The sequence below is a fragment of the Herpailurus yagouaroundi genome, unplaced genomic scaffold (genome assembly GCF_014898765.1).
Source record: "Herpailurus yagouaroundi ecotype Mexico unplaced genomic scaffold, PumYag 141, whole genome shotgun sequence".
NCBI lineage: Eukaryota > Metazoa > Chordata > Mammalia > Carnivora > Felidae > Herpailurus > Herpailurus yagouaroundi.
The window spans coordinates 52,805,479-52,824,297 of record NW_024412396.1 but is presented as its reverse complement, the minus strand read 5'-3'; the positions used below and the strand labels follow the sequence as shown (position 1 = coordinate 52,824,297).

General features: G+C 39.6%; 1 protein-coding gene and 1 long non-coding RNA gene across 37 annotated transcripts in view; one reads left to right on the top strand and one right to left on the bottom strand.

Annotated features, from left to right (window-relative positions):
- NRXN3 (neurexin 3) overlaps nucleotides 1-18,819 on the bottom strand; it is a 1,583,151-nt gene that overhangs the window by 801,033 nt on the left and 763,299 nt on the right. For 22 of the 36 annotated variants that reach the window (XR_005791089.1, XM_040477869.1, XM_040477891.1 and 19 more), the window contains 3 exons: nucleotides 17,446-17,827; nucleotides 16,214-16,404; nucleotides 15,226-15,399 (listed from right to left, as the gene is read on the bottom strand). Coding sequence is in view for 33 of the 36 variants with exons in the window: in XM_040477869.1 (XP_040333803.1) it covers nucleotides 15,226-15,399; nucleotides 16,214-16,404; nucleotides 17,446-17,827 (747 nt within the window). In the remaining 3 variants the exon portion in view is untranslated. Of the gene's footprint in view, nucleotides 1-11,000; nucleotides 11,028-15,225; nucleotides 15,400-16,213; nucleotides 16,405-17,445; nucleotides 17,828-18,819 lie in introns of all 36 variants that reach the window. The other 14 variants (XR_005791087.1, XR_005791088.1, XM_040477865.1 and 11 more) reach the window with 1 other exon arrangement.
- Nucleotides 12,706-15,208, top strand: LOC121032127 (uncharacterized). The gene is made up of 3 exons (XR_005791091.1): nucleotides 12,706-12,840; nucleotides 14,585-14,744; nucleotides 14,929-15,208. It is a non-coding gene; the product is annotated as an uncharacterized LOC121032127 (long non-coding RNA).

Here is an 18,819-nt window from a genome sequence, read left to right as displayed (position 1 = left end):
TAAATAAATGTTGAAAAAAAAATTAAAAAAAAAAAAGAAAGTGTATTCAAAAGCAGCGTTCATATGCCAAATGATGCAAAAGAAAATTATTTGAAGGATAGGAAGAGAATATTAGAAATTAACTTCATTTAAAATTTCTTACTATTTCTATTTTTGTGTATCTTCCATAAGCAAGCAATATATAAGTACTCCATTCTCAAAAATATTTTCTGGATATGAGTGAGCAATTGAAAAAGTTTGGTGATCTTTATCATACAAATTACCATTACAATTTCTCTTTAGGTCAGCCTGGGGCCTCTCTTTAACCATCCTCTCCTTTTCATTTCTATCTTCTGCCTAACCTTGGGATTATATATATAAACCTGCCCCTTTGGAATTATCTGAGCTAACAGGAAAAACTCCTAGAGAGCCTCAGCAAAGGAGGTGAGCCCTTTGACTCATCTAATGTATTACTCAGGATCTGATGCAAAAAAAAGCAGTTGCCAGAGTAAAAATATATCCACTGCAATAAGTGCACATTTCACAATTTCCAAGAAAAGCCTCACACAGGCAGAGAATGTTGAAATGTATGCATGCAGAGTCCTAAGGATGCATGTTCAAAAGAGACTCCTGACTACAAAGGGTTTGTCTTCTGGGTGGCAAGACATTTTGTATTTATTCATGAGGGGTGGAAGCGGTACAGACCGTCACTCCTAATACAAAGCTATTAGGATATGACATGAGAAAGTTCAAGACAATTACTAACACTAGGGGAGCAGCACTGCTGCTGGGTCTCTGCAGCTCCTATATGCCATGTGGTTCCCCCATGTGGAGATGAAAGGAGGTTCATGGTCATGTTCTCAGTGGGTCTTAAACTTGAGCATTGTGTAGTACAAGTTTCATTAACAATGGCAAATCAGGACAGCTTCTTTCAAAGGATAAAAGTTTCTGAGAAGTCCACGGGGCTCCCTGACCAAACAGCTCTTAGCAGACAATGGATTAGTAATTCAATTGTACTCAAGAATCAGAAACACATGGCAGGCTTTCCCTTGAAAGGCAGAACAGCAAAAACTTTGGGAAAACACAATAATTCCTTGCATGTTGACTGAATCTGAAGACAAAGGCTCTTCCATGCTTTTGCCTTTCCCTCTAACTAGATAAATTTTTACTATTTTCCAAGGACCAGCTCGAAAGCCTCCCCCATATAAAATATCCCCTACTAATTTCAAACAATTCTCCTGCTTCTTAGGGCCACAGCACTTACTATCTGCATCATTAACATTTACATCTGATAATACTCAATTTAACACTTTATCACACATTGTGCTGTCCTCTGCCTATATAATCCTCTAATTGTTTCTTTCTTTCTTTTTTTTTTTTTTAGTATTTGTCCCCAAAAGATTGAACGCTGCCTGCTGTTAGAAATCATAATGTGCTTTGATTATATCCTTGCTGCATTAGTTTACTGTGCCAGATACAGAGAAAGCATTTTCAGTAAATGTGGGGCTGGTCTGAATACAGCACTCTGATTTGCCTATGTCTCATACAGTCAAAACCTGAGCATGGGTGAATGTCTGTGCTCCGCAAAGTGAGCAACCTGTCCTATTTGTTGAAGGTTGGTCAGAAACCCAAAACAGAGGGAATTACAGGTTATTTTCAAATACCAAAGGATTTGTTTCACATGCACGAAGGGGTGACTGCCATGTAGAATCAGATAACCCTCGAAGACTGACTCCACTGTAATCACCTCAGAAGCAAGAGCCACTTCAGTGAGGGAGGACCAGAAGAACCTTCAATGACTTTTCATTTATCTGAGAGACTAAACTTGAACTTCTTATCAAGGCTGAGACCCTAGGGCCCCTGCCCCGTTCTCCAGCCTCATTTCCTACTATTGGCCCCCAGCTCTTAGTGCTCCCGCCATCCCTTTCTCCTTCCAGTTCCTCTCTACCACAGCGGTGCTCACAGTGTGGGCCCCAAGTCAGCAGCACCTGTATCACCTAGGAGCTTGTGAGACATGTACCTTTTCAGGCTCCACCCAGAGTTACTGGCTAGGGGCAGGGCTCAGGAATCTGAGCTGTAACAAGCCCTCTGGGTGTTTCTGAGACCTGCTTATATCCTAGGACCTCTGCTGTAACACTTCAAGACCATCCCTACCTTCAAGGTCTACCTACAGACCTTCAAGGTCTGCTCTATCTACAGCCTGAAATGTCCTTCCTGCAGATTTTTGGTATAAAGCAACAGCTCAGAAAATAATGTTAAATAAAAAAAGAACAAAAGAACCAAGAAAAAAAGTCATTCTTTTATGACTCAAAGCCAAGAGGTTTTCCTAACTAACAATTTATCCGTAAAATTTACCAATATCATCTCATACAAGCAATTTTCTACTTGGAACCACTTTGGGGGGGAGGTAGTGGTGGTGATGGTGGTATTTAATTGACCACATTTCCTCCCTTGATTTAACTACTAAACTCATTCGATCTCACCAGATATTGAGACAAGAACTCTTATGTCCCCAGTGTCCAAGGACAGTACGAACTGCTGAATGAGTAAGAGTTTGGACTAGACTCTTAAAACACTTCCTAGATGAAAATATAAGCTCCTACTCTTATTTCAAACTCCTTAAAGTACATCCTTCCCTGAACAGATTATATTTTATATCTTTATCTATTTTTCATAGATAGCAGGGTCTCCAAAATTAGAGAGAGAGAGAGAGAGAGAGAGAGAGAGAGAGATTAAACATACCAAAATGCTCTGAAAAAAAAAAACAAGAAAATCTTCAACGATGCTTTTAAATGCACACCACTGATATAAAATGATCTTATACAGCGGTCCGTGAGTTCGAGCCCCGCGTCGGGCTCTGGGCTGATGGCTCAGAGCCTGGAGCCTGTTTCCGATTCTGTGTCTCCCTCTCTCTCTGCCCCTCCCCCGTTCATGCTCTGTCTCTCTCTGTCCCAAAAATAAATAAACGTTGAAAAAAAAAAAAAAAAAATTTAAAAAAAAAAATAAAATGATCTTATACAAATCAGAGAGAGGATATAACAATAACAAGAGATTTACATAGCACTTCTTATGTGCCAGACATTGTACTAAGTGCTTTTCAGACATTAATTCAATTAATCTTCATAAACACATGATGAAGCAATTACAATTAAAAGTATTAAAGAATTAGAACAGAGGAATGCTTTTCTCATGGAAGATATCCAGAACTTCAAAAATAAAGGAATTTTTGGAGGCACCTGGGTGGCTCAGTTGGTTTTGGCTCAGGTCATGATTGCATGGTTTGTGAGTTTGAGCCCCACATGGAGCTCTGTGCTAATGATACAGAGCCTGGTTGGGATTCTCTCTCTCTCCTCCTACTCTCTCTGCTACTCCCCTGCTTGCTCTCTCTCTTTCAAAATAAGTAAATAAACTTAAAAAATTACAAAAATAAAAGAATTTTTTCACTAATGATCAAGTTGAAAGGAAAGGATTTTAGAAAAGTAAATTAAGACATAGAATAGGAGCTTAGGTGCCTTTTTTTTTTTTTTTTGGCAAGGCCCCACACCTAACAAGTAGCAGGGTAAGGTCTCAAACCCAAGTTTTCCAACTCCATAGTTGAGCCACCTACCCTCTATGGATATGTGTAAGCCAGAGGGTGTGTCTGTTTGTGCGTGTGTGTGTGCATGCATACATGTGCATATTCCCATTGGATTAACAAGAGAAACTTAAATAAGGTATCTCTAATCTACAACCAGACAAAGATGACATTTTAATGTAAAAATGTATGTTTTTTTGAGAAAAATTCCCAAAGGCCATTTCAATTCAAAATTCAATTAAAATTAACAGGAAGATCTAGTTTGTCCAAATATATATAATACCAGAACAAAACTCTGTATCAAATGCATACTTATAAATAAAACATATTCCTAAGAACTCAATAATAATTTTGTCCAAAGCATTTTTCTAAATCAGCCTAAAATTTCAAATATTCTAAGATAACATAAACTTTCAGAATTATATATTTAGAAGTTTTCAAAGTTATTATTAATAGTTTAAAACTGTACTAAACCTTTAGGAAACCCTTGTATAGAGATGATGAATACTACTTTTGCATTTGATATGTAACCAATTCTCACTAAAATTGCCACATATTCTTTGGAGAAAAGGCAGCAACATCTTTATAGTAGGAAGGGACAAGGCAACAGAAGCAACCATGAAAAAACTAAGCAAGCCCTCAATGATGCTAGTACTTCGGTTTCTAACTCCCAGTTCTGTTTTTAGTTCACAGAAAAAGCATCACATTGAGTCTTTTTTTTTTTTTTTTCCATATGATACCTCCGGCTGCCACAAATTTCCCATCACTCTGCTTGAACTTGGGATTGCTTTTTTCTCTTGAAGAACTGTCTCAGACAGTCATTTCATGCCTGTTACTGCTAAAATCAGTACATGCAAACTGATTCAGTCAACTCCTCTTCATGGTCTAGAAAACCAAAAGTTGACAGACTTGTCTTTTATGACTTGCAAGTCCTTGAGATAAAGTGCTGCCTGAAGCAAAGGACACTTATACTAGAGTGTATTTTCCCTCTATTATTGCCCAAGTAGCACTTAACCAAACCTATGACTCAAACATTCCAATTCAACATAGATATTGCTAAACTAGCACCAGCTGTCTTGGCCATATTGGGGTGGTAAGATTGGTGATGAGGGGAGTCCGGGAATGATACATCTGTTCTGATTCCCTACATCCATTTATGCTAAAGGGCCAAGAGTGGTGGCCCAGTGGTAGGCATGAGGCAAGGCTGGTTTAATAATATCCATTGTCTTTAATCACAAAACATGAGGTGTTTGTCAAAGGATTCAGAATCTATGAGTGAAATCTGAATGTGGAAGCATCATCACAGTAGACCTCTGTGCCAGCCAAAGGGTTTGTCTGTCCCTTACCCAGTAGAGCTACTGTGGGAGGAGACTTATGAGAGTTGCCATGACTGTCCAGAGAGATCCCATCTGTCACCTGCAACTTTATTTTCTACTCTTGATAACTTTTGTACTTTTACATTTTCAAATTTACATTGTTTCACAGAGGAAGAAGTAGTGAGCAGTAATCAAGTGGGAAAGAAGAAGAAAGAATGGAAAAAGCAAGATGAATACACATAGATGTATGTATTTGTGCATGTGTATGTGCATGTATGCACAAGACCCTTACCAGTTTTCTGAGCAATCTATAGTCTCAACTGCTAAAATATAAGGATTTAAATGTTGAAGCTTCAGGGACGGTGTTTGTGACATTAGGGATAGTCTACTTAGTTAGCTGCACATAAATCTTGGTCCTTGAAGCAAAGATCCCTCTGTGCTCCCAGAGTGATTCTATATTTATAGTGTTGGGTTCTCTTGGCTTTTCTGAAGATAGTCATTTACAGACAATATAAGATTCATCCCCTTTAATGGGCAGAAACCCAATTCACTTCTATTTAATTTCAAAATAAGAAAGCAATGATCCTTAAATGTGTCAAATGTCCTTCATAGAGAGCCACCTGAGAAGTGAACGCTCTAGTTCCCATTTTACAGAAGATTAAGCAAAGTCAGAGAATAGGGTCCTAAATATTATTATAAAATTTCATTGGCAGAAAGACCCAAGAGCAGCCATGTTTCCAAGATGTTACTTTTTTGTCTTGAAGGCAATTCCCGTGCTCAGAAAGGCATCACAACTGCATGTAGCAAGCATGCTCAGGTGTTTATGGTTTCCTCTTCTCAAATGAGGGTTCAAAAATGTCACTTGGTTAGGATGAGGAGTGAAAAAAAACTAATAGTAAAATCTAACATTTTGGGGACACTGAGGAGAACAGAGGTATTACTAAAACTGCTCCAATCACTCCAGCCCTCTCATCGTATACTGAGTATAAAACAAGTCAAGATGGGCATGGACATTGGTTGAAACCAAGATGCCCTCATGAGATCTTTACCTCCAATGGCCTTTGATCAGTTCTGTGTAGGTAAATACTTAACAACCACAACCACCACCACAACAAAACCCTGATCCATAACATTTCTATAACCTGATTTCCATAATGTAAAATTCTCCCACCACGGCCAATTTCAAGCTAATACATGTTACATGATGTCAACCAGTGTGCAAAATTCCTGAAAATTCCTACACTGGTACCAGCTCTAGTACAGCACTTCCCTTGGTGGTCACTGAACTGCAAAGTATGTATACTTTCTGAGTAAAGCAATTTATTCATGTGATACTTCCATGACAATGGAGGGGTAGCAGTGGATGACTGCTTCTGATGGAGTATTTGTCAAGGACTACAATCATAAAATATTCTTGCTCAATCCACCCTATTTTCAGAGGGTGCCTGGGCCATAAAGGTCAAATGATTAGATCATTTTTTCTTTTTAAAATAATGAAAAGCTTGTCAAAAAGTCAATGTTGCCCTGAAAAACGTAAACTGAGGCCTCATTTTCTGATTCCCCTTCTTTTCTCAGCACTGGTGTAGTGATGTGTTGGGGTAGTAGAGGGCATTTCTAAAAAGAGAGAAAAGAGGTTTCAAAGGGCAAGCTCAATGAAAAGATAGCTGATTTTAAAATACTTTGTTTTAAATAACATTGTGCAAATATCATCTATAACTTAGTGAAATAGTATTGACATAGACACCATCTAACATAAAATCAGCTAGAGTACATTCTCAGGCACCATGGCACCATTTGGTCACCTATGTGGTGCCTCTGCTACAGAAATAGGAAATCTGGACTCACACCCTTTGGCACAGTAGGAAAGAGGTCATAGGCTTTAAAACTTAGCTTTGTCACTTACTAGCAATGTGACCCTGGGCTAGCCACTTAAATTCTCTGAACCCATCTGTAGAATAGAGATAGAAATTATCACTACCTCATATGATGTGAGGATTAAATGAGATAACATATGCAAACCCTATAAAGTCATCTTTAGGTCACAAGGTCATGGTCACAATGGAGACACAAAACCAAGTCTTTAGCATATGTATACACTAGGTAAACTTTCAATGAAGGGTATTATCAACACTGTTGGAAAGGAAAATCAAGTTCTATCCATTTTAGTTGGGTGTATAGTTGGTCAGGAGTCCAGAATCAAGACACATTAAGGTAGTAAGTCCTAACTGCCCAGCTCTCTTTTGAGAAGCCTCTGTCATGCAGTGCTGAGAGACAAAAGGCAAATTTAATTCCTGTGTTTCATTATTTCCTATAATTCAAATCACTTCCTTTAATATTTTTTAATGTTTATTTATTTCTGAGACAGAGATGGAGCACAAGTCGGGGAGGGGCAGAGAGAGAGGGAGACCTAGAATCCAAAGCAGACTCCTGTCAGCACAGAGCTCGACGCAGGACTCGAACTCACACACAGTGAGATGATGCCCCGAGCCAAAGTCGGTCGCTCAACCAACTGAGCCACCCAGGTGCCCGGCAATTCACTTCTAAGAGACTGATTTCTATTAGGTCCAATGCTACATTTTATTATGTAAAATATGATGGAGAATATGAGAAAGCCCTTAGCTTTGGGGAAAATTAAGTGGGGAACTATACTTCTCACATTAAAAAAAAAAAGTTGGAGAATTTAAATTCCCTTTACCTGTTGAAGCGTTTGATGCCAACTCTTATCTAAAATTACTTAAAACAATCCTCACATTTTTAAGGCATCAAAGCCCCATACATTCATTGACTTATGCAAGATACAAAACATTCAAAACCACATCTAATCAATTCTTGGTACCCCCAATCCACCTGCCCACCATTTGGGCAAAAGAACAAATCACATTTCTAGAAAAGAAGCTATTACATATTTAACAAGAAATAGAGCCTTTTAAGGGGAATTATAGTGGAAAGTGGGGAAATGTATTCTTATTAATCATCCACCCCAATAAAAAGCTATTCTTTCATTTTTTATAGTTTATAACTCATCTGTTTCACTACCAACAGGTCAAATTTAATGTTTCTCTCATAGTTGTATGACCCCTTTCTTATTTGACAGCTTTTAAGGGATATCTCTAGGAATACCCCTCTTATAATAAAAAGGAATTAGAAAATTACTTCTGAAAGGTCCATAGATATTGTCACTATATTCATGGGACCCTTGAATCTCAGGGTACCTCCTGATATGAAACACGTTACATAGTCAGGGTAGAAGGGAAACAACCAGGAGAAAAAGATTATTTTCTTCCTCATTCCTCAGAGGTCTCCTCTGGGAGAGAAACATGTTTACCTCCTTAGCCACCTAAAGTGACAAGTATCAGGTTCAAGCCTATTCCCTCGACCTTGGAACATGCTACTTCCCTCCTAACTCTGCTCTCTGTTTTTCAGTTCCTGTCCTTCACATCCATTCTCCACCTGGTGTCAGAGTGATCTTGATAAAATGAAAGCTGACCAAGTCTCTGTCCTCCTCATAGTGCCCTCAGGGTAATGCCCAACTCCTCACACAAAAAGGCAGTCATCACCTGCCTCCATCCTATGTTCTAGCTTCACCTTTGATCACATCTCCATATGCAAATTATTTCAGCCAAACTGAGCTTCACATTGGTCCTCAGATGGCCAAACTCTTGAATGTGTTTCTACCTGTCACATACCTCAAACATGTTATCCTTCCAACTTAGCTCAAACTCTGCCTGAGAAAAACACCTGAGCACCTACCATGACCATCCAACCCCCATAGTCCAGCAGCCCTCCTCTGTGTTCACACAGCATGCTCCTTCTCTTCTAGAAAATCAATGTTCGTTCTGCATTGTCCTTCCTGGAGGATCCCATTTGAATGCATCTGAAGTCAAGCTGTATCGCACTGGTAATCCCAGTGCCCAGCTGAGTGCCTGATACATAGGAGTAGGTATGTTCCCATTACACTTAACACAATCACACAAATGACACCACCCCAAACACAGTGATAAGAGGACTCAGGCAGTTGATCTGTCTGGACTCATCATGCCACTTCCTAGACCCCACTATTATAGTGTTTTCTGAATACCATTTGCCTTTACATTTCAACCTGTCTCTCATCTCTTTGTCATATGTTTTTACTGCCCTTCACACTTCATGGTAATGAGTACTATCTGTGCCCACAGGTTGTAGCTAAAAGAGCCAGCATGAGTAATGATCCAAACCCCAATGTCAGGAGAATAAAAAGTAAAAGGCATTTACATCCTAAAGGTCTTTTGCCACAATATGGGGAAAGAGTACAATGACCCAAAATAATTATAAAGGATAACAGCTCCTGCCACAAAGTGACTGTCCAGTCATCAAGAATGGAAGAGCATTTGGGTCAATACAGTAATAACATAAAAAAACTGATGATTTCACTGATTCTACAAATGGGCAAGTTAAGATATTCCAAACTATTATGTCCCTAAACCTGTACTATACTTTGGCTAATAATTTATAATAGGCATAGAAATCAACCATTTCTTTGTAGGATTCCTACAAACCCTTTTTCCTTTGAATGGCAAATTTAAGATCATTTTGCAACATCGGGAGCCGCTATGTAAAAAGGCCTGTGCTAGATTCTGGGGGTTCAAAATACGCATAGTTCTTATTGTGAAGAATAAAGTCTGGGAGGAGATACAGTTCTCTAGTTGTATCTAATAAATCTGATCATAACGAGCTTTGACAATCTTGGATTATCTCTTATTGTAGATTAAATCCTATCCCCTTCCCCCCTCCTCCATTACAGAGTGTCAGTCGGCAGACCTATTTTGACAAGGAGCAGAATTTCTGAAAACAACAGCCTTTAGTAATACTGAAAGGCCTCTTAACATTCTTTGAAATTGAAAGCAAAAAAATTAAAAAAAAAAAAAAGCAAGCAATAAAAAGAAAAAAAATGGAAAGCTATTTTACAGCTACCTTGGACTTCAAAATACTAATCCAGTGTATGTTGTTTTCATTAATTTTATTATATATCAGCATATATGCAAATCTGCTAAGAAGTGATGGAAAAAAAGTTATAGAAAAATGGTTAAAGAAAAACCTCATTTAGTTGATGTCCACCCAAGAGATGGACACTTGTATTGGTTACCCACATAACAGACAGCAAGTCACAGCAAAGTAAATGATCCTTTAGGTGAAGAGCAGTATTTTTAAAGCTACCCTGTTAACTACTTTTAACAATTTTTGCTGGTTGCAAACTCGCAGAAGCCATTCGACGCTCAATCCCCTGCTGAACTATCAGCCAAAAGATGCCTAAAATGCCTTCCTGGTTTGCCATTCTGAGTCAAGTAGCCTGACACAACTTGACCAGTGGTCCGTTACAGACTTTGGATGGTGCCTCTCCAAATGGTAGAAGAAGCAGTGTCTGTGGGAGATATTCACTGACGTCTAACAAGCAGACTTTTTAAAGGGTATTCAGGATAAAACGGACACATCCTCTTCTTCCCCAAGAGTACTTTTTCCTTTAGCTCACAAAACAGGAAATTAAAGTGCTCAACCAAAATCCCTGATAGGAAACATAAATCTCTAGAACGTTTTAATGACATTGATATCTCCCAAATGCCTAGAAATATTTCTTTAAAATGAGTTAAGAGAAAATGGCATTCTCTTTCATAAGGCCCAAGCCCTCAAAAGTCCTGAGAAATGACCTCCCCGACCCAAAAAATTATAAATTAAGAATTGGAGTGGTCTTCTTTTTTTTTTTTTCTTTTTCTCTTTCCAAGTGTTGCCTTCCTCTAGTGACTACATCAAGAAGAGCCAACCCATCCGCGGCAACTACTTGGAGAGGTATTAACCATTTCCAGAAGTGGATTACTGTGTTCGTGAGTTGTCACAATACAGGATGCTGTTAAACCTCTTTAGTCCCTTGAAAATGGAATCATGTTCTCATCCCTAAAAAGTCTTGCTTTTGTTGTTTTGCACTCATTGATCTGGGTTTTCTGCCACTGTTTCTGAAGAACATGGGGTTCAGCCCCCTCCCCAAAACTGATGCTGTCCAAGAGGTGTGACAGCTTGGAGGCCCTTAAAGAAAAGATACCGAGGGTTACACAGGGCATCTCTCAGTCCAAAGTGGTAATGGGAACAAGAACCTTCTCTACCTTGCAGGTCAGCTTTGGTCAACGCAACTTTGTTAGCAAAAGAACAGAAAAGGCGAAAACAATAACCAGAGGTTAGTAACAGGTAGAGTAAACCAGGGCAACATTACAGAAATGAAAATACAATTGGCATAACCAACATCACTCAAAAAGACAATCAAAATGCTCTACAGGTTCTCCAGAGACAGCACAGACAGGTGATGCATGGACCAGGGCAGAGCAGGCCTCATCAGAGCCACGTCAGCAGAGCAGGGGTGGGAGAACACTGGGCTTGACAAAGCAGAAGCAGTGGTAACAAGAGCCTTCCCACATCCACACAGCCAACCCCAAGGCATATGGTCCAGAAAAATGATTCTCCATGAGTCAGGATAAACATCAAGAAATAAAGGTAGTGTGTGGCCAGACTGAAAGACACGTGTGCACAACCAGACCAAGCCCACAAAAGTAATTCTGAACATCTAGGAGTTAAGTATGGAAGAGTCACTTGGGAGCACTCCTTGTAACCTGCGGAAAATGCCACCAGGGAATGTGGCACTAGAACTGGGCGTGTGCATGAAGGTGACTTGGGAACTCCAAAGAGCTCCATTTGTTTGATTTGTAGGAATATAGCGAAACCCAAATGGCTGTGAGCAAAAAAGCACCAAACCAATGTCCTTTTTATTTATTCATGCCAGTCTTGAAATGAAGCACGTGTGTTTCTCTCAGATGTTTACCATCTGCAATCGTGGAATCGCATTTCCAGCCAATACATGCCTTGGTCTCACTGCAAAGCTGGCCTCAAGATAGAAAGAGAGATTTACCAGCTGAGACTAGAACCAGACATTATTTCAAAATTCCTAGCCCAAATTAAGAGGCTGCAAGTCATAGCCAGATGTTGGCTAGGTTGTCTGGAAATTGAGCTTAACTTCTGAAGTATATATTCTGCATATATTAGAGACATAAAATCAAAACATAGTTCAAGATTTTTTTCTTTCTTACTATAAACAGTTGAGAGGCAGAGTAGGGGATTAATATGCTTTTTTAAAATAATTTTGGACTCTTTGCACTTAGATATACAAGGGAAAGTAATACAATTACTACTTAGGGATCTTGAAAGATCATTATCAATGACTTTGACAAAACATATGATATATTCTGGCCTATGTACCCCAGACAGTGGGGATAAAACACATTTACCATCTTGAAGAGATTTGGTTTTAGTAACAGATCCTCATCCCCTACCTATTTATTGTTCTACATACAGAAATGATACATCAGGAAATGTATTCTATTTCCTATGATTGCCATACTGCACAATACTGAAAGGCCTTCTCAAGGGGTCCATAGTATGAACAGAGATTCAGAATGAGAATGACCTCTGTCTGTAGTCTCTCTAAGGTTCTGTGTTCCTTGTTCCCCCCTCCCCATCTTCTTTAGCTTCATTTCCACAGTGCCCTAAAAGGCTCCTGGGACCTCTTATAAGGGCTTATGCACATGGTGTAAACTTCCAATGGCAGTAATTTATGCCTTAACCCACTTTTTGGTCATTTTTCCTGGCCACTTAGGCTAATTATCCAAGTCATCGGTGTACAATAAACAAGGACGTTCCTCCCGAGCACTCACCCCCCCCCCCACTTCATCCCACCCAGTGGGGCGGTCATAATGCTCCATAGGTAATCACTGCAATTATCTCCATGGCAATAGAGTGCAGGGTTATTAGGCCCAGGAGACTTGCCACAAATTCGGATGGCAGAACCATCAAGTCACAATATCCGGTGCTGGACAATCACCCATACTCAGAGGAAGGTCGGGCCCCACCATAATGCATGTGATGAGTCATGCCAAACTGCACACGGAGATACAGGTAGGGATGGGAACATTTTCCCCAATTTGATGGGTAATTTCCTTTTGCTAATGCTCTCACTGCTTCTCCTGAAGTTCTCTTAAGTGGACTCCATTCCCCCCTTTATGCTATACCTTCTAAGCCACCCTTATAAAAGTTAGTTTAGACGTCCTTTTAATCCAGTACAACAGTTTTAGTTCCTTATACCCCAATTTTTTTATACTCTATAGAACTATGCTTCTAACGCAGTAGCCACAGACACATGTAGCCACAGAGCACTTGAAAGGTATGTAGTCTGAATTGAGGTGTGCTCCAAGTGTAAAATACACACTCGGTTTTGAAGGTTTAACGTGAAAAAGGAATGTAAAATGTATTATTAATAATTTTATACCATTACATGCTGAAGTGATAATACTTCGGATATGCTGGGTTAAGTTAAATAACATAAAATTAAAATTAACCCTACCTGTTACTTTATGTCTTTTTTACAAGTAGCTAGAATACTAGGAAATTTAAAATTACATATGTGACTCACATTATGTTCCTATCAAGCTATGCTGCTACAGAGTTAAATGGATGATTCCTATTAACTTACAAATCTGAAAAACGGATGGCATGATAATATTTAACATCTGAAGAGTACCTTATGCTTTTTAATGTGTGTATTTATGTTTTAATTGGGTATGATTAATTATTGCAGGATAACTGGAATTTCTGTCATCCCACAGTCTTTGAAACTAAGATATTTGATTTAAATCCCAAATGTTACATTTATCCCAGCATTGCCTTTGATGCTGAAAGAAGTAAGAGCAAGCCAAGGAGACAAAAACTCTTGATTTAAATGACATTGTGCATTTTCAGGAGAAGAAAACAAAGTGGCTATTTTAAGTGCATGGTGATTCCCAACTTCCTGTCTTCTCAGGTACACAGACCATATGTGGTCCACTGGATATAAGAAATTCCTGGCCAAAGGAAAACTGAAGTGGACTATCCCATCTTATTACTAGATCACGTGGGAAGTTGACTCTTAGGCAAAGGGGAGTGACTTCCATACTGCAAGTCAGCTTGTGAAGCTGATGGGAAGCTTTTATAAAGGTAGCAGTGAACCCAGAATGAAAACTGGTTAAAGAACAGAAGCAATAAATGAGGTTGAACTTAGGAGATGAGTGAATGGGTTTGACACAGTAAGTCAATGAGATAGAAAAAAAAAAAAAAAACAACACCACAATATGCTATTGCACATAGGACCATGAGGCTCAACCAGACAAAAGAATGCTAACTGGTCAGACAGACATCTTTGCCTTTCAAGTTAGGTAAGGGTCCCCTTTCCAACCTACCCAAGGACCCGGGCCGGGCCGGGGAGGGGGGGGGAGGGGGGGCCGCGGTGGAGGAGGGAGGCTGAAAGGGGGTAGGGGGGAGGAGGGAGGCTGAAAAGTGTTCACTGCTTCCCTCTGCTGGTTAAACTAGACTGTTTTGTTATAAAGAACTGTTGAACTCCAGAAGACCTGTAAAATTCAGTTAGTATCTTAAAGATATTAAGATATCTTTATCTTATATATATTATCAGAAACAGGCTGAGCATGGTTTTTTTTGTGCTGCACTGATGGACATGCAATGTTATTAGATGTCTGTAATGAGATAATATGTGCAAATAATAATCTTACTGTTTATTGAGTACCTACTACGTATGTACCAGGCATTTTATATATAGCTCTGATTTACAGATCTTATTTTCCAAAGCAAGTTTTATTGCCCCAATTTGCAGGTGAGGAGGATAGAGATCAGAGAAGTTAAGTAACTTGCCAAATGTCACACAATGAACAAGAGTCGCTATCTGGACCTAAATCCACGTCTTTTCTAACATCGACACCCATGCTGTTGCATGACATCGCACTAAGGAACTACCTAACAATGCCTGACATCTAGTAAGTATTCAATAAATGTTAGTTCCCTTCCCTTATCATGGCATTCTGACATCATTTTCCAACCTCCTGCTGAGTTTGCATTAGACGATGCAATAGCTATTAGAAACATTTCATTAATGGTGACACCCACATAAAAGTCTGCCATGTATAAAAACATAAATAAAAACCCCTACTGCCCTTTCAGCCATGCTGGAAGCAAAGGTACAAGTCCGGAGGAGTCTGATGTCAACGCCAGGGAAAGTCCTCTACTGGCAAGTATGTGACACTGGGAAGACATCTGCCAACATACATTCCCAGCGCCTGAGGCCCATGTCTTGACATACTGAGCCAGTGACAGGAGGACACCAATGATGATGCAATGTCAGATAACCAATGGGAATGAGAGATGACTGGTAAACCAAGTAAGAAGGCACTGGCAGAGGCAGCAAAGAGGCGTGGTGCTTGCGACAAGGCTGTAGCTTGAAAAGAAAAGAGGCCGTACCTTCACAGCCACGTTCTATCTGTCCACTCCGATGGAGGGCATCGTTGATGAGGTCTGGCAGACGCCCATTCAAATCCACCGAGGCCAGACATCCCTGAAAGCCATCCCGGGAAGCCACCAATTTTGGAAGGTTGCTATACATGCCTTGGGCCAGACCCGCCATGTAGAGGTCACCTGCAAAAGAAAGTAAGTAGCAAGAGCAAATGAGTAAAGGGTTAGAAACCATGTCAACTAAAGCTAATGCACCTTAGACTAGTATACTTCTTGGATAACGATAATAAAGCTGGGAGGGGGAACCAGCATAAACAACTAATTACCAGAGTTTCTACATTGTAGATTGACAGAGGAAACTAACATTGCTTATGTCATTCATTTTCTGCATGCCATCTCACAAATTTTAATCACTATATGCAGTCTATGAGGTAGGTATTGTTCCCATTTTATGATGAAGTAAAGATTAACAATATTTTCAACAAAACCACCACTTACTCACTGCTTTTTATGTGCTTGTTACCAATAATATGCTTGGGATTTTATAGACATTATCCCATCAAAAATCGTAACAGCCCATAAAGGTAGTAACAATTATTATCCTCATTTTGCAAAAAAAAAAAAAAAGTATACAGAAGCTGAACAAGGCTAAGAGATTTCATCAAAGTCACCCAGGCAGTAAGCGATTCAGCTGAGATTCCAAAACATATATATATATATATATATCTCCTTTCCTCTATATTATGAGCCCCCACATTTTGACATTTATCACCTCACACTCAGCCCCCACATACCTCAGGTTTACAGAGAAAACGAACCATCCCTGGAAGAGTGGTTTAAGTAAAAATTGCATTTGGATATAATTGAATGTTGTTAAAATAGGATATGCATTATGTATCGAAAACACATAGCATTCCTAACTTGCAGTATACTTCTGCAAACAGCCTTTCTATTGTAAAAAATGTTCTAAAAAGGAAATCCTTCTTTACAGGTTTACCTTTCAAATCCAGATTTTTGGCACCATTGATAACCTGAGTGACCACTTTAGTGTCCACTTTCAAACTGTGGGTGTTACTGTTGTCTCGGGTGATGACGACGTTGTGCCACTGGTTGTCATTCAGGGGGCGGTCACTGTTGCCCTTGATCACATTGGGACCATTCCCGAGGTCAAACACATAGTGTATGTACCTGTGAGAAACAATAACCCCCCAGTGAGTTGAGACTCCCTAAAGTGGATTAATGGCAACCTATATACATAACTGACACTAACGGCTTCACATCCCCCATGTTACCCTGGCATTATGCAGGAATAATTAAAGCTTGATTTAGGATTGTAAAAATAATCCTCGCCTATCCTATCAGACCTTAATTCCATACTTACGTAATTCACTTCTCTAACACTATCTAAAAATCCAGAGTCACAAAGTAGTGTAGACAGTACATTCCAAAACACTAAGGGGTGGCATTTAAATTCAGTGGATCATGGATCTATTATCTGGTTCTGTTCTAGTTTTTGTTTTTATTTTAACTATTTTCCAACACACGGTAGTAAAATATCTTGCAGAAAGAACAGCTTTTTTTTTATTTTTTCAACGTTTATTTATTTTTTGGGACAGAGAGAGACAGAGCATGAACGGGGGAGGGGCAGAAAGAGAGGGAGACACAGAATCGGAAACAGGCTCCAGGCTCCGAGCCATCAGCCCAGAGCCCGACACGGGGCTCGAACTCACGGACCGCGAGATCGTGACCTGGCTGAAGTCGGACGCTTAACCGACTGCGCCACCCAGGCGCCCCGAAAGAACAGCTTTTAAAACGTTGCATAAATGAGCTAATGGTAATGCTGAAAATATCTATATTTCATTTCTTCCTATAGACTTGGTAGCTGCAGATAGCACTGACCCAGAGACAGATGCAATGCACCCTATATATCCTTCTTTTGCAAAAATAAGCTTCTCTCTTATAGGTTTAAAGGACTACATTTTACAGTAAAAAAAAAAAAAAAAAAAAATTCTGAGAATATTGAGTTAGTGGAATATATTTAAATAAACTAATGAATTTCTCTTCCTTCCAGCCCTAACCATTACATAGGTATTTTTAATCAATGAGGATGAGAGCATGTACTGGGAATAGAGAGTAGGGAACAGAATGGGTACTTTTTTTCATATCCATATTTCATGCAGGGCTTGAGCTGAGATACCTGGTATAAACTATGTGAAGTCTTCTACTCACCCCTTGACTAGCTCAACTGCAATGAAGTCATTGCCATCACCACTGTTGAAGAGGATGAAGCCATCAGCTGAGGTGGTCTTGAACTGGAAGAAGAGGTGCATGGAGGTGTATGCCTGGAGGGTGGCCAGGCTCAGGTAGCTGCTCTTGGTCTTGAAGGTGACAGGGTCAGCAATGATGTTCCTCAGTCCAAAACGTGCCTTCAGCTCACAGTAATCAATGTCACCATTTTTGCACAAGTCAATGTAGAGCAGGCCATTGAACATGAGGCTCTGCAAGTGCCCAATGAAACTGGAGGGGACAACGGAGATGTAGCGTTTCTCAGTCATGATTCCAGTTTCGATATTGTGGAATTCCAAGCGGGTATGGTCCCCCACCATTGTACCTATGAACATCACAAAGGAGATACCAACAAGTCACCATGTTTTGTCACGGCATCCTTACTGTATCTTTTAGGTGTCCATGCAAAATATTCACTTCCAGAAAACAAAATACTCAATGTAGTATGGAGCCAATGTTCAGTCAGGAGGCTGACTCTTGACCCAGTCTGAGCTATATGCCCTGAATACCATGCTCTCATGCCGCAGCTCAGAATATTCCATCACATAACAGAAAATACGCAATTGTGGATAATTCCACTGAAAGGGTAAAACCATCCATCTCCATTCAAAAAAAAACAATTGGGTATGAAGCATACTATAAGCAGAAAAGTCTCTTGCCCTAAACCTTTTAAAGATACAACAAAAAAAGCATTAGGCATTCAGTACCAAATATTTATTGATGTAATAATTTACCACCTAGTACTTGTAGAAAGATTCTATTGTAGAACATTATTTTTTTTTCTGACCAGCAACTGTTGCTATTTCTAATAAAACAGCTTCCATCTTTATTTTACCTTAAAACCATCTGGACTGGATAAAGCTGGCCCTCACCCAGCTCTTGAAATAATCAGGCTACCCAGACTGGACGACTCCATATATTTTATGCCCCTAACCAAAGAGCATTGTCTATATGGACTAACAAGGTGGTCTTTAAACTTCAGCATACCTCTGGCTCACATTAAGGGCTTCTTAACTCACAGTTCCCTAGGCCCTGCCCTCAGAGTTTATCATTCAAAAGTCTGGGGTGTAGCCTGAGAATATGCATTTCTAACAAGTTCCAAGGTGATGCTTATATAGCTGGTCTAGGAACCATCCTTAGAACCAAGGGATTAGCAGCAACATAAACTGGAGTATTCAGTAATTATTCAGTAATTAACTCGAGTAATATTCACCTCCAGAACTTTTGCTGGAACACCTTTGAGAGAGTCATTCTTGGTAAATAAGGTTTGTTGAAGGAATAAGAAGAAAACCCAGAGCTGCCAGAGGCCTCGTGATA